Genomic DNA, 12,261 nt, shown 5'->3' on the forward strand with positions numbered 1-12,261 from the left:
CTACAGCACAAGGCTGAGTGATTCTTTCTCTCCGTGGACAGTGGACAGAAATAGAAGCTTTGCTTTCTGTTCTAAGGCTGAATACATGACTATCAGATGTAAATTGTTTGAATGCTGTAAGGATACATTTTAGTCATTATCCAGGCTACTAAGTTTATGAAGAATATTTCTGTGAGGAAATAAAAGGAGCACAACATCTGGATACAGAAGTACTTACTTCGAATTTGTCTCTTAATTTCCTTTGAAGAATCTAGCCAGTTCTGAAAAAAACCACACAACCAGTATTTAAAATCACTTCAGACTGAAGATGGTGAAGTAATTTCATACAGTGCAGTTAAAGTTTGTATTGTTCAGACATCTGTTCTATTTTTAAATAACCCAGAGAATTCTAAAATTGAACTTGTGATTTGCTAGCAAGTCTCCCCACCCGAGCACATAAATGAAACTGCATAATGCCACTCCCTTCATGGTTGTCTTACTGCTTTAGACTATTTATACCCTTTAATTTTAAAGAGTGGATAGTCTTACAGTAGAGGTGGTCTAGCAAATTACATTTGACAAATGCAATTTTCTCTCATACTCCTTTTATTGACATAAGCAGACTTTTCAGGAATGGCTATGTAATCTCTACACATCTGTGCTTACACACCTATGTAGAGTTATACTTAAGATGATACTTCGCTTGATCTCCAGAGACTTATTATTCCCATCGTTTGTCTTAAGGTGTATGCATTTTAGTTCTGATAACATTCAAAGGTGCTTGGAAAAACCTAATCAAATTCCATGCTTTTTTTTTGACCTCCCCCAAAGCAAAGTTCTCTATGAACATGTATTATGTTAACACTGATATACTGGCAAGGTTCAAGTCTAGATACTCAGCTCTATTTTAGGCAATGCAAATAAAGTCAGTTCTTCATATTTAGATGCCTCACTGTTAAATGTGTTCTATCCTCAATACCAAAAATATTTTTATATAATCTGTGAAACCTATTAAATAGCTCGTAGCATTTCAGTTACTATCAATATGGGGAAAGAGATTTTTTTTGTGACGGATCGTCCAAATATACAACTTTGGGAAGTGAGACTAAGAAATCAGTAACATTTATTCATCAGTAAGTCAGACAATCCTGTTTAATAATTTTACCCATAGATGTTAGAAAATAGATTGAGTGAGAGACTAGAAACATAAGCCTTTTAAATGCAGTTACAGTTACTGAGAATTTACTTTATACAGTGTTTGAACCTTTATTTCCCAGGGCCAGACACGCATACACAAGCATATACATGGAAGAAACACACATGCACACAACCAGCCTGCCAGCAGGACTTAGCACATTTCAAAGACAGAGATGTGCAATGTGGGGAAGAATTAGCAACTGACTTGTAAGGTCAAGGACAACATGTGCATTTCCACAAACCACTGCACATATTAGCAGCTTTAAAGTCAGAGGGGACCTCAGTGTCAGCACAAATGTTGCTAAAGGCATATCTCTATACCGATGTTTCTTGCCTAACCTAGTCAAGTAGTGGATACTGGGTATAATGTGACTCACCTTTCAGTCTATGGTACCAAGCTCCAGAATCAACAATTGCTTTCCAATACCATATCCCTCAGTCTTTATTACAGGCTTTTCTACCCAAAGTCAAATTAACTTCAAGGAGACAAAACATGCTAGGCTACAGTTCTACGGGACTGTATGGATTAGGAGAATATGGAACTGTATGTTTTTGCACTGGTGCAAATACTTAATGTAGATCACCTCTGTTGATAAAGAATGTGGCTTCTATGAATACTAAGCTCCATGTTGTAAATTACCTTGGTCCAAGTTGATTTCATCACAAATGCAGCATGTATATATTAGACAAATACTGTTTACAAATTAAATGCAAACCCCACTTTTTATCATTTTTACAGATGTAATTAAAAAAAAGGAATAATTTCACATTTCTTGCTTGAAGAAGTCTGCGACCTCTATATTTCATAGCTACTCTAATTCTTCCAGAAATGCACAGTCCATAACACCGTTACAGAGGAATAGATATAAAACACTCCTCCAAAAAATCTGGATACCATTTATTCTGCTTAAATCAGAAAAACTGCTATTTGTTGGAAGAGCCTTGACATGGAAAGGCCTTGGAAGACAACAGAGGGCTTCAAGTAATTTTAGCTGAGAATCACTTCGGCTACAGTTATCATCCTTGGTTTTCAGTTTTGGCATGAATTCCATTCCAAAATGATACACAGCCATATTCTTCTAATTATAAATATCACCAGAAGTAGCTTAAAATCTTAAATTTTAGAAAACGTACAGTATAAAGTAAATAAAGTAAATAAGTATAGAATATAGCATGGCATAACTATAGCAGAAAACTAGGATTCCTGAGTATATGTTAATTTCAGTGCTTTATCTTTTATCTCTATAAAGTAGGAGAAAAGAGCATATAATACAGAATATGCTGCAGGATGAGAAGAATAATTCTTTATTTACAGAAGTTATACAGTTCATTTTCTGATTTTCCAAACCTGGAGTAAGTTTATTGGAAGCAGACTTTGCCACCAACTTTCATTACTGTTCTGTCAAATAAAATCAGATGCTTATATTCCATATATATGCATAATTACAGGGGTGGGGTTTTTGCATCTGTGCCATTTGTTATGGATTAAAAAAACACTATTGAAAGAATCTACCCTGAAATAGACCTCTTAATGCAGAATAGACAGGTCTGTCTTTCAAAACAAGAGACAAAGTGTATGCACACTACTTTGCTCCAGTAGGCAGAAATCTATTTGTTTGATTTGTGAATGGTAAGGTTATAGATGAGACAAAGTAATGAATTGTCAAAGAACAACAAAATGTTCTCTACCAGTACAAAAGTTATTTTGTACAAATCCAGAAAAGCAGCATTTCCAGCTGGTGCCCAGAACATAAGAGCAGAAGCTTTCTAACACTTCTGCAGGCCATTTACAGGGTGAATGGAGCATTCATGAACTTCTGAGGGTGTAATGCAATGAAATCACTAACTAAACTTTAGACCAATAAATTTAACATTTGCAAAACAACAAAAGAAATCATTAATGAGTAATTTGACCTAAATAGTTTTAAAATGTGTGTTAAAGCTAACAAAAATCAGTCTGATTTGAAGACATAACATCTCTCTCAGCTGCATAGAACACCCATATAGAAAAGTTAATGGGACAACTCCTCCAATGGTACCCTGATGGTGCATTAGGGAGCAGCTCTAATTCAAAAGAGTGCCTGGCATTCAGTTTCCACACCCCACAGCTGCTGTCAAGTTCAACAGCTGGCTCATAAATGGCTGGCTGTGATAAGTGCATAAGAATGAGAAAAACACTCATTCAGCATTTAGTACTGACTGGCCTGGAGGTCAGAGATTTGTGGCATTCTAATCTGAAGAGGCAACAGTCATAACAGGAAAAAAAAATGCATCAGAAAGAACTGGTACTGAGATGAAAAAAGAATTCAAACTTACTACAGAGGTGAACAAAAGAGAAGAAGACCCTAAACCCAGTAAAAGTTCCAAGTCCCCAAGCTTTCTTTGGCAGCCATTCCTGAACACAACTGATCAGCCCCCCACACTTCCATCTATTAATTAAATCAAAACATAAAATGTTAAATTTTTTTTTTTTTGAAGAATGAAAAAAGTTGAGACACTTAAAAGTCTTAAGACAGAAATATTCATTAAAAACACACCACAAATATTTAACATACTGAAAGCAATTTAAATGTTCTTCATCCATGTATTTACAAAATCCCTTTAATAACAAAAATGAGTGCTACAATCTTACTGACCACTTTCTGTGTAGCTATACAATTCCAATCTTACCAGCATGAAAGAAATGGCAGTTGGGGAGGGGTAACTTTCTCAGCACACAACCTGTAATTTTGCTGTATTAAGACACTACAGTAGCTACCCTTCACATGATGTTTGTGCCATAACTGGTGTAAGAACCACCAAACACAGTGTTGTACAAAAGCGGTAGCTTTGAATTAGGTAACTTGAATGACAATAGCAGTAAAAATAAGCAAGCCTATATAAATATGCACGTTACAGTACAGATTGTCCAACCCATAAAAGACTGTAAACGCTTAGCCAAGTGATTAATTCATGCCAAAGCCCATGTTTTCAAATTCTTCTTTGAGTATTCCAGGTATTCCCACTCACCTGGTAATCACAACTTAGAGCTGCTCTAGAGGCATAGTACCATCCACATAATGGCACTTTGGGTACAATCTAGAGCATATGGGCTATCCAGCCAGAAAATATCTAAACCCCCTCCTTCACTGTTACTTGCTGGCATTCAAAATTTTTTAGTTCCTGCAGTTCACCATAAATTAAGCTTAATCCTGCAATAGAAAGTAGGAGGCGGGAAATGCAAATCTGCTAGGGAAGACTCCTTTTTAAGCTTCTCCAAATAACACTATAAACTTACTTTCATGAAGATGACAAAATCCAACAACTCTGGTTTTTTTTAGTCTTCATAAGAAATTGGACCAGATTTCTCCAGAAGTTTTTAAATAAAAGCCTGCTGCTGTCCATACTGCAGGTGACAAGTGGTCTACTCTTCTTTTGAATAAAGTGCTAGACTTAGTCTGGGCATATAAATGATCGAACCACAGGGACTCCATTATCCAGTTATTTCTTGCTTAATTAATGTAAATACTTCATTTATGACTGTTGCTATAGTAGCACCTCCAATAGTCAATGGACAGGGAGCTCAAGGACTCATTCAGGCTGAAAGGGATTTCTGGAGATAACTGGTCCAACTGTGATTCAAGGCAGAGTCAGCTTTGAATTAGATCAGGTTGCCCAGGCTCATATCCAGTCAAGTTTTTAATATCTCCAAGGATAAAGAATATGAAAAACCAGAAGGGATCTTTTAAAGGTGTGGTACTCTGTTCCTCCATTCACACAACTGAGGAATACCAAGAAATCTCTTAGTCCAACTAGAAGCACATTATAAAATAAAATGAAATAAAATAAAATAAATAAAAAAAAATTAAAAAAGACACAACTCTACACCAATCCAGACTTTCCTGCTCTACTTTCAAAAGCCAAAGGCTCCCTATTCCAATTCCCAGGATCTACTGAAGTGGGCTATTTCCTGGTGTAGTTCAAGGATCCCAGGTCTGCTATTAGCTCTTTCCTCTCTTGCCAGAGATCAGACTGGGTTTTTATGTTATTTTGCTCTGAGTGTACAGTATAGATTTTCAATAGTGAGCAGCACAAATAAAGGGATAACGTGATAATAATAAATAATAATTAAGATTATGACAGTATTCAGAGAATCAACTGAGATGCTCTTCATTGTTACATCAAAGAAGTTCTCATTTCTATAAATGGTTTACAAATCAAGAACAAAAATAAAATATCGAAGTAAGAATACATCAAGCCCATTTTATATATGGGGATCTTTAATATAGAGAGATTGAGTATTTTGCTCAATGCTGCAGAGAAAGCCTTGCAGAAAAGCAAATAATTCTAGAGAACAACTGTATTTGAATGGAAGTTGTCAGAAATTCAGATTTAATCAGACTACTAAATTAGACTTCATTTCAAACACAGTAGTAGGATGAGAAAGATGACAAAAAAAATGGAAAAGCTTCTAGACTAAGTATAGTACTCCTGTAATGATGTTTCCTGCTACAAATATAGAGATTTAAAAGAAAAACAATTTTTTCAATTTGTAATTATTAGTCTGTTTTCTTCATGAGGGAAAATATGACCTCCCTCAGGTATATCTTTAGTTCATGGACAAAGCAACAAGTGGCTCATAACTAACTGTAAATGTTCAGATGCTAGGAAAAGCTAAATGGGCTTTTGGTAATTAGCGGAATGCATGCCACCAACTGATTCAAGTTTTCCTCAGCTCAGCAATCTAGATGTGCTCAACCATCCAACATGTAAGCAAGTGCAAAAGAGGACTGAAAATAAGTTACCAAATGGTATTTAGGAGATAGTTTTGAATGTAGTTATATCAAAACACCATTCATTTGTAAAATTAGCACCCAATACTGGTGATGGGCAAGCTCCAGTCTCATCTTCACAAATGCCAAAATTTTTTTTAAGTTTAAAATTAATAATAAAGGAACTCCAAAGTCTAATAGCTACAGACTTAGGGGCAAGATTTCCTTCATGTTCCTGTTCCAAGCATTATTAAACATACATGAGAAAAGGCTGCAAAATTATTAGAAAGTCAGGTAGAAGATTAATTTTTTTTTAATTATTTATCATCCAAAGTTTTGTTTTCTTGTTTTCAGAAAAAAATGTAAATAATTAAAGTTTTCAGAAATGTGGGCAGTTTTCAGACTGTTAAGGCAAAGATATTAGTTAAAATTTCCTATCTTCACGTGCAAGGCTGGCATACTGTTTTAGTGTACTGTTTTACTGGTTTACTATAAAGCCTATCAGTTACTCAATTGCTTTTCTCAAAAATACAGATATTTTAAATATGCCCTCACTCTAAATAATAAATGGGCACTTTGTTAGGTATCAACATACATAGCTGTATCTTGCACATGTTGCAAGTTTACAGCAGACTAGAATTGACGTTTTGCAACAGTTTACTCAAATGTTTGTAATGGTATACATTTAATACTATATACCTCACTAAACTATTGAAGTCAGTAGCAATGTAGAAAAACAAACTAACAAAACCCTCATACAGGCTTACCTTCTGATCTGAATTCTCATAAAACAACAGCCCAAAATAGTCCTTTTCCAGTAAATTGAGATGTTCACACACTTTGTCAAACAGCACGTGGCCTTTTGCTCTTTTCTGGGAGGAAAAAAAGAAAGAAAAGAAGAAAAAATAAGAAAAAGAAAAGTACTATCAGTAAATCAGTAAAATCCTTAATTACAGGTACTGTTATTCAATGATATTAGTCAGGAAAATTTAAAGTATCAATAAAATAGACTAGAAAACTGTAGCTTTTTTATGATACACTGTTCATCATATTTTGAAAGCTACACATATCACCGACAAAAATAAAGACATTTCAATTTTTTTCAACTAATAAAAAAAGTTTACCTGAATGCACAAGGAAAACTCAGTATCTAAACTGATTTACATATTTTGTACCATTAAGTGTCACTAAATAGTTCTTAGTTTTTTCTGGATTTTTATTTTTAAAATAACAGAAGACTTTTTCATGTGAGCCAACTTTTTCTATATTATTATCTTCTAAAAATTAATATACTTCCTACAGCATTAATTTCTGTTAACCTGCATTTCTAGCATTTTGGTGTACATCTCAAAGACTTTTATGAATCACATGATATGAACTCCCAAGAAAAATGAGGCACGTTATCATCTTCGAAAGAAAAAAAGAACAAGCGGACCACTAAAAGTCAGTGATCAGACCAACAGAAGTAGCATACAAGTGTAAGCAGAACATAAGCAACATGTCTAGCTGTCTATACTGCAGAGGTTTTGAGGGGCAGAAAATAAGAAATGAGGGCTGCCTTTTATTGTAGATCTATGAACTCTCTCATTACCCAACAAATCCATTAGATAATCCCAAAGAAAACCCCACTCTTGAAGAACTTTATTCTTCCTAAAAGCAATATTTGTGGAAGTCAGTAACAAAGAAAAAATAACAAAGACTACATTTTTATTTGACGTTAGTTTCAATACTGTAGTCTGCTACTTTGTCATAGTAATCGAAGACTGATCATTTTAACACACTCTTAAAAAGGCTGCTTGCTACAGCTCAGTATTACTACAGCTTAAGCAAATGGCAATCAGTCCTGAAGTTTTATCTGTTCTTCTTGTAATTGGAACCAGGAACATAAACAAGGGCATATCTCCCTAGTGCTGGTAATGAAAAGCAGGCCCAGGCCCTACTTCCGTGCTCCAGGTTTTAGGGAAAAGATTTGTGGTACTGGAGACAGCAGCTGACAGCAGACAAAGTTTCAGAGCAGACAGCTCACAACACACTCAGGGGTGAGGAAGACGAGACTTTCTTTCCGCAGTTAAAATTTGAACGTGAATGGCATGCAGTCTCCCGGTTTGAACTGACTCCGTCATGACTGTTCTGCTATTTGTGGCATTTACCAATGAGGCCACAACATGGCATTTACAGAGGCCTGGCAGCTTAAAGGAATTTTTGCATTTGCCAATCCTACAGATTTCAGTAGATGCCATACACCACTGCAATTCCAGAGAAACGCCATCAACTGCCCCTGTGTAGGCCCTGGCAACACTGCAGCCATTGTCCCCCGCAGACAGTGGCAGAGCGCTGACAATATGCCCCGGCGCGGCACTTGCCTGCAGCTCAGCTCCACGGCACAAAACATTAAGGCCGGGAGGGGGGCGAAAAGAAGGTATGCACTGAGCAAATAGTGAAGGCATTGTTGTTCTATTCCCCAAGAATCCAAAGCTTTATTTATTCAAGATCGCATTGTTCAGCAGACATTACGGTCCCGAAGATCAGAAAATTTTCAAAGAAACAAACTTATAAAATGAGCACATTTAGTAGCACAAGCATCACAGCGAGGCAGTGCAACTTGGAAGTCAGAGTCACTTTTGAAATGGGGAGTTGGGCATCTTAGAGTCTGTTTGGTACTTTCAAAAATCCTACTCTTCAGAAAGACAGATTACTTATCTCCCCTAAGAGTCTGACGTAACCAGTTAGTTTTCCTGACAGCCTCACCTTCAGCTTAATAAAAAAATCAGCAATATAGAGGAGAGCTAAATCGAAAGCAGGAAAAGTATAAGCGAGAGAAGGTTTGAAGAATCTTAGTCCGCTATAGATACGTGTAATAGATATAATTTTTCTCCCTGAATCATTGTGCACATCAGTGATCACACCTTGCAAAGGCATGTTCCACATATACATACTTCAGTAAAGGAAATCTCCAGATTAGGGCAGAAATAATATATGCTATCATTAAGTCAATATCTGGAGTCAGTTACTAATTATGTAGCTTTTTATAAACTTCATATACTAAAACCCACAGTTAATATCAAGTCTTTGACATACAGAAACATAAAGCAGCCAAATGTACAGGAAATATATTGCAAGTATAACAGCAGAATATTGCACAGTTTCTTCTTAGGAAGTCATAGTCAACACAGAACTTGGATACACTGGAAATGTGCACTGTATCTTTAAAGATCTTTTTGTAAGTTTATAGCTCTTCCACATACGGAAAAACAGCATCATGCCATGTAGGCCAAGTTATGTTAGTCTACGTTCTAGACAGCAGCATGAAACAAGGAAGTAATAGCATCAGAAAGTGACATTTATAGAGCTCTGTTGTGGATTCAAAAGCATAAGAAGCCTCAGTATCAGCAATGGTTCTCATTATAAAATCCTACTTGTAAAATTAAAAGAATCCTAGTTCTTTAATATTTTTTTTTAATATTGAGATATAGTTTTAAATAATCTGCAAAAGTATTTAATTTGCAAAACCAAACTTTTCAAGTGCAATTTCTTTGCAATTCCTTTGGGGACAGGCATTACTACAGTTTAATTTACATTATTTACATTCACTTTAAATCACATGATAACATTTTTCTGAAAAAAACCATGCTCCTAGGAGAGTGTCTCTAAACAAGAACTTAAGTTACACAGAGAAGACAACTGTTGTGATCCAGTCATTTCAGAAGTTAGAAACTTTTAAATAGAAGAGCAGGGGGCTCTAAGAAGGCAGCATCATGGTTTGCACTGTTTAATATTACTCTTTAAACCGGATTATATTTCTTTTTCTACCAGTTGGTTTAGCTGTCAAGTAACAGTCACAACCAGTATGTAAAATGATAATCGCTAACCTTATATATGTATGTATATGCATTTATGTATAGGTATATAGGCAGACATATATGTGTATACAGCACAGCAAACATTAGCACTGAAAATAAGAAAATCTCTTTATTCCAGATTCTAATGCTGAAATGGCAGTAAAAGCCTAAGTCCATACTCAGCCCCCACAAGAAGGGGAGCATATTCAGCGTAGCTGTACAAAAAGGCTGAGAAGTGAGGACAGGCCCACAGAGCCAGTAGTTTAAGACACAATACTCAGAACAGCAGTATTCTGTATTGCCCCCAAGTTACGCTTTTTTTTAAGTGAGAACATAGAAAGAATCTATGTAACCAAGGTTATTGAGTACCAATTCCAAGCCTGTATTTAGACACCACCGACATCAACTCATAATAAAACCACTTCATAAAACCAGGGGTAACAAGGTTTTGGTCTTCTACCTCCTTCTCACAAGGAGAGCAAACCAGAGCAAGGCAATTGCAGCAGACATACAGAACGGAAATTTCTGTGCAGTTGGGAATTAGAATAGGGTATTATGGATCCATTTGGCTATAAAAGAATTACCAGCTACAAATGCAATATGAACACTAGTAATGTTCCTCACAGCTACTGGTTCTGTTCAATATTTTTATCAACAATCTGGATGCAGGAGTTGAATGCACCATTAGCAAGTTTGCTGATGATACCAAACTGGGAGGTGCTGTTGACTCAAAGGACAAGAGGCCTCGCAGAAGCATTTATATAGATTGGAGCATCAGGCAATCATCAGTGGCACGGAATTTAATAAGAACAAGTGCTGGATTCTGCACCTAGGACAGAGTAACACCAGGCACAAGTATAAATTGGGAGAGAAGCAGCTGCAGAGCAGCCCTGCAGAAAGGGATCTGGGGGTGCTGATCAGCAGCAGGCTCAATAGGAGTCAGCAGTGTGCCCTGGAGCCGAAAAGGCAAACCCCGTCTAGGGGTGCATCAAACACAGCCTAACCAGCTGGTCAAAAGAGGTGATTATCCTACTGCATTCAGCGCTGGGGCAGCCTCACCTTGAATACTGCGTGCAGTTCTGGGCCCCGCAGTTTAAAGATGTGAAGGTCCTTGAATGTGTCTAGAGGAGGGCAACAAAGCTGGTGCAAGGGCTGGAAGGAATAATCAGCTCAGGTTATTATTATTATTAATAATAATCAACCTCAGCTGCTCCTCCAGGTGCCCAAGGCTATCAGACCTTTTCAGCTGGACAGCAATGGCAAGACCAAGGGAATGCCTGCTTGAGAAGCACTGCAGAGCTTGCTGTCCTCATCCTCTGCAGAGCCAGGGGCAGCAGCTGTAAGAAATGGGATGCATAAATGTTGCAAGGGGTCCCAGTGCTTTGGAGCACCCACTGGTGTCCTGCCAGGCATGGGAAGTATTCTTGCCCCCAAGGTTGATCAGGCCAGGGTCATTTTGCTGCTCTTTGAAGCCCCTGAGATGGCTCTAGGTTGCCTGCTACTCTTGCACCTCCAAGGTGCCAAAAAATATGCTTGTCATCAGTTTGTGTCATACTTTTCAAAATACCATAGGGTACCACATAGCACCTCCTCTTTTGTGTGTAATTGGTACCAATCCTCATTCTTCAAGCGCTTGCTCTTCAGGAAACAGGGGTTGCTTGCCCTTTATTCCTGCTTCTACTTTCTGTGCCTTGCCTTTGCCAGACTGCAAGGGATGTTTTTTTTCAAGCTGAGCTGAAGAATGCATCAGCCTGCTCCTGGCTGCCCCTGTGCATTGTGTTAATGCTTGTGAGCATTGCCTCTTAAACAGATTCAGAAAAAATAAATCCTGTTTCCACTTGTAACTTTTGTGATATGTGTCCTTGAAAGTGTTTTTGGAGCTGAAAACCCCCTGGCACTTCAGGCAAATAACAGTCTCATCATTATTCAACTCATGGTGAGCACAGGGAATAGAATAGTTAGGCTATGTTATGCATATAGTTAGGCATGACAAGCTATGACCTAGGTCTGAGGGGTCCATCTAGGAAAGCAGCTCTCTTCAGTGCAGGTCCCAGGCCCATCCAGGAGGCAAGGTCAGAGATAGGCACACCTACAACATCTTTCAGGCAGGGACTGAAGGTCCCAGGCTGAGCTGAGGCATGTCCCCTGGGCCCTTAGCAGGAGATGGTGTAGGTGGGGGTCCCAGGGCAGGCCACTCCCAGCCATTGAAGCCTCTGAGCACCCCAGGACCCTGGTAGAAGTGGACTTGCACTGCTCATGTGCTTTCGCTTAGACATTTACAGTTGGCCCCTTTGGAGACAGAATATTGGGCTAGATGGACCTTCGCTCTGATGGAGTGCTGTTGTTCTGAGGCTTTTCTGTTTTATTATGTTTTTCCAAGGGAAATGGCTCAGACATTTCTAAAAATGAGTACAAGGAGAAAAAAAAATTCACAGGGAAATAACAGGTATTGCTCACCTCAAAAAGGTTTGTAACCATTTAGTTCAGGAGCATGT

General features: G+C 37.7%; 1 protein-coding gene across 28 annotated transcripts in view; it reads right to left on the reverse strand.

The window, feature by feature from the left end:
- Positions 1-12,261, reverse strand: part of EPB41L2 (erythrocyte membrane protein band 4.1 like 2) — a 122,137-nt gene that overhangs the window by 49,326 nt on the left and 60,550 nt on the right. For all 28 annotated transcript variants that reach the window (XM_049801455.1, XM_049801453.1, XM_049801450.1 and 25 more), the window contains 2 exons: positions 6,695-6,799; positions 218-260 (listed from right to left, as the gene is read on the reverse strand). In XM_049801455.1, coding sequence (XP_049657412.1) covers positions 218-260; positions 6,695-6,799 — 148 coding nt within the window. The remainder of the gene's footprint in view (positions 1-217; positions 261-6,694; positions 6,800-12,261) is intronic.

This window comes from Accipiter gentilis, chromosome 5 (genome assembly GCF_929443795.1).
Source record: "Accipiter gentilis chromosome 5, bAccGen1.1, whole genome shotgun sequence".
NCBI lineage: Eukaryota > Metazoa > Chordata > Aves > Accipitriformes > Accipitridae > Astur > Astur gentilis.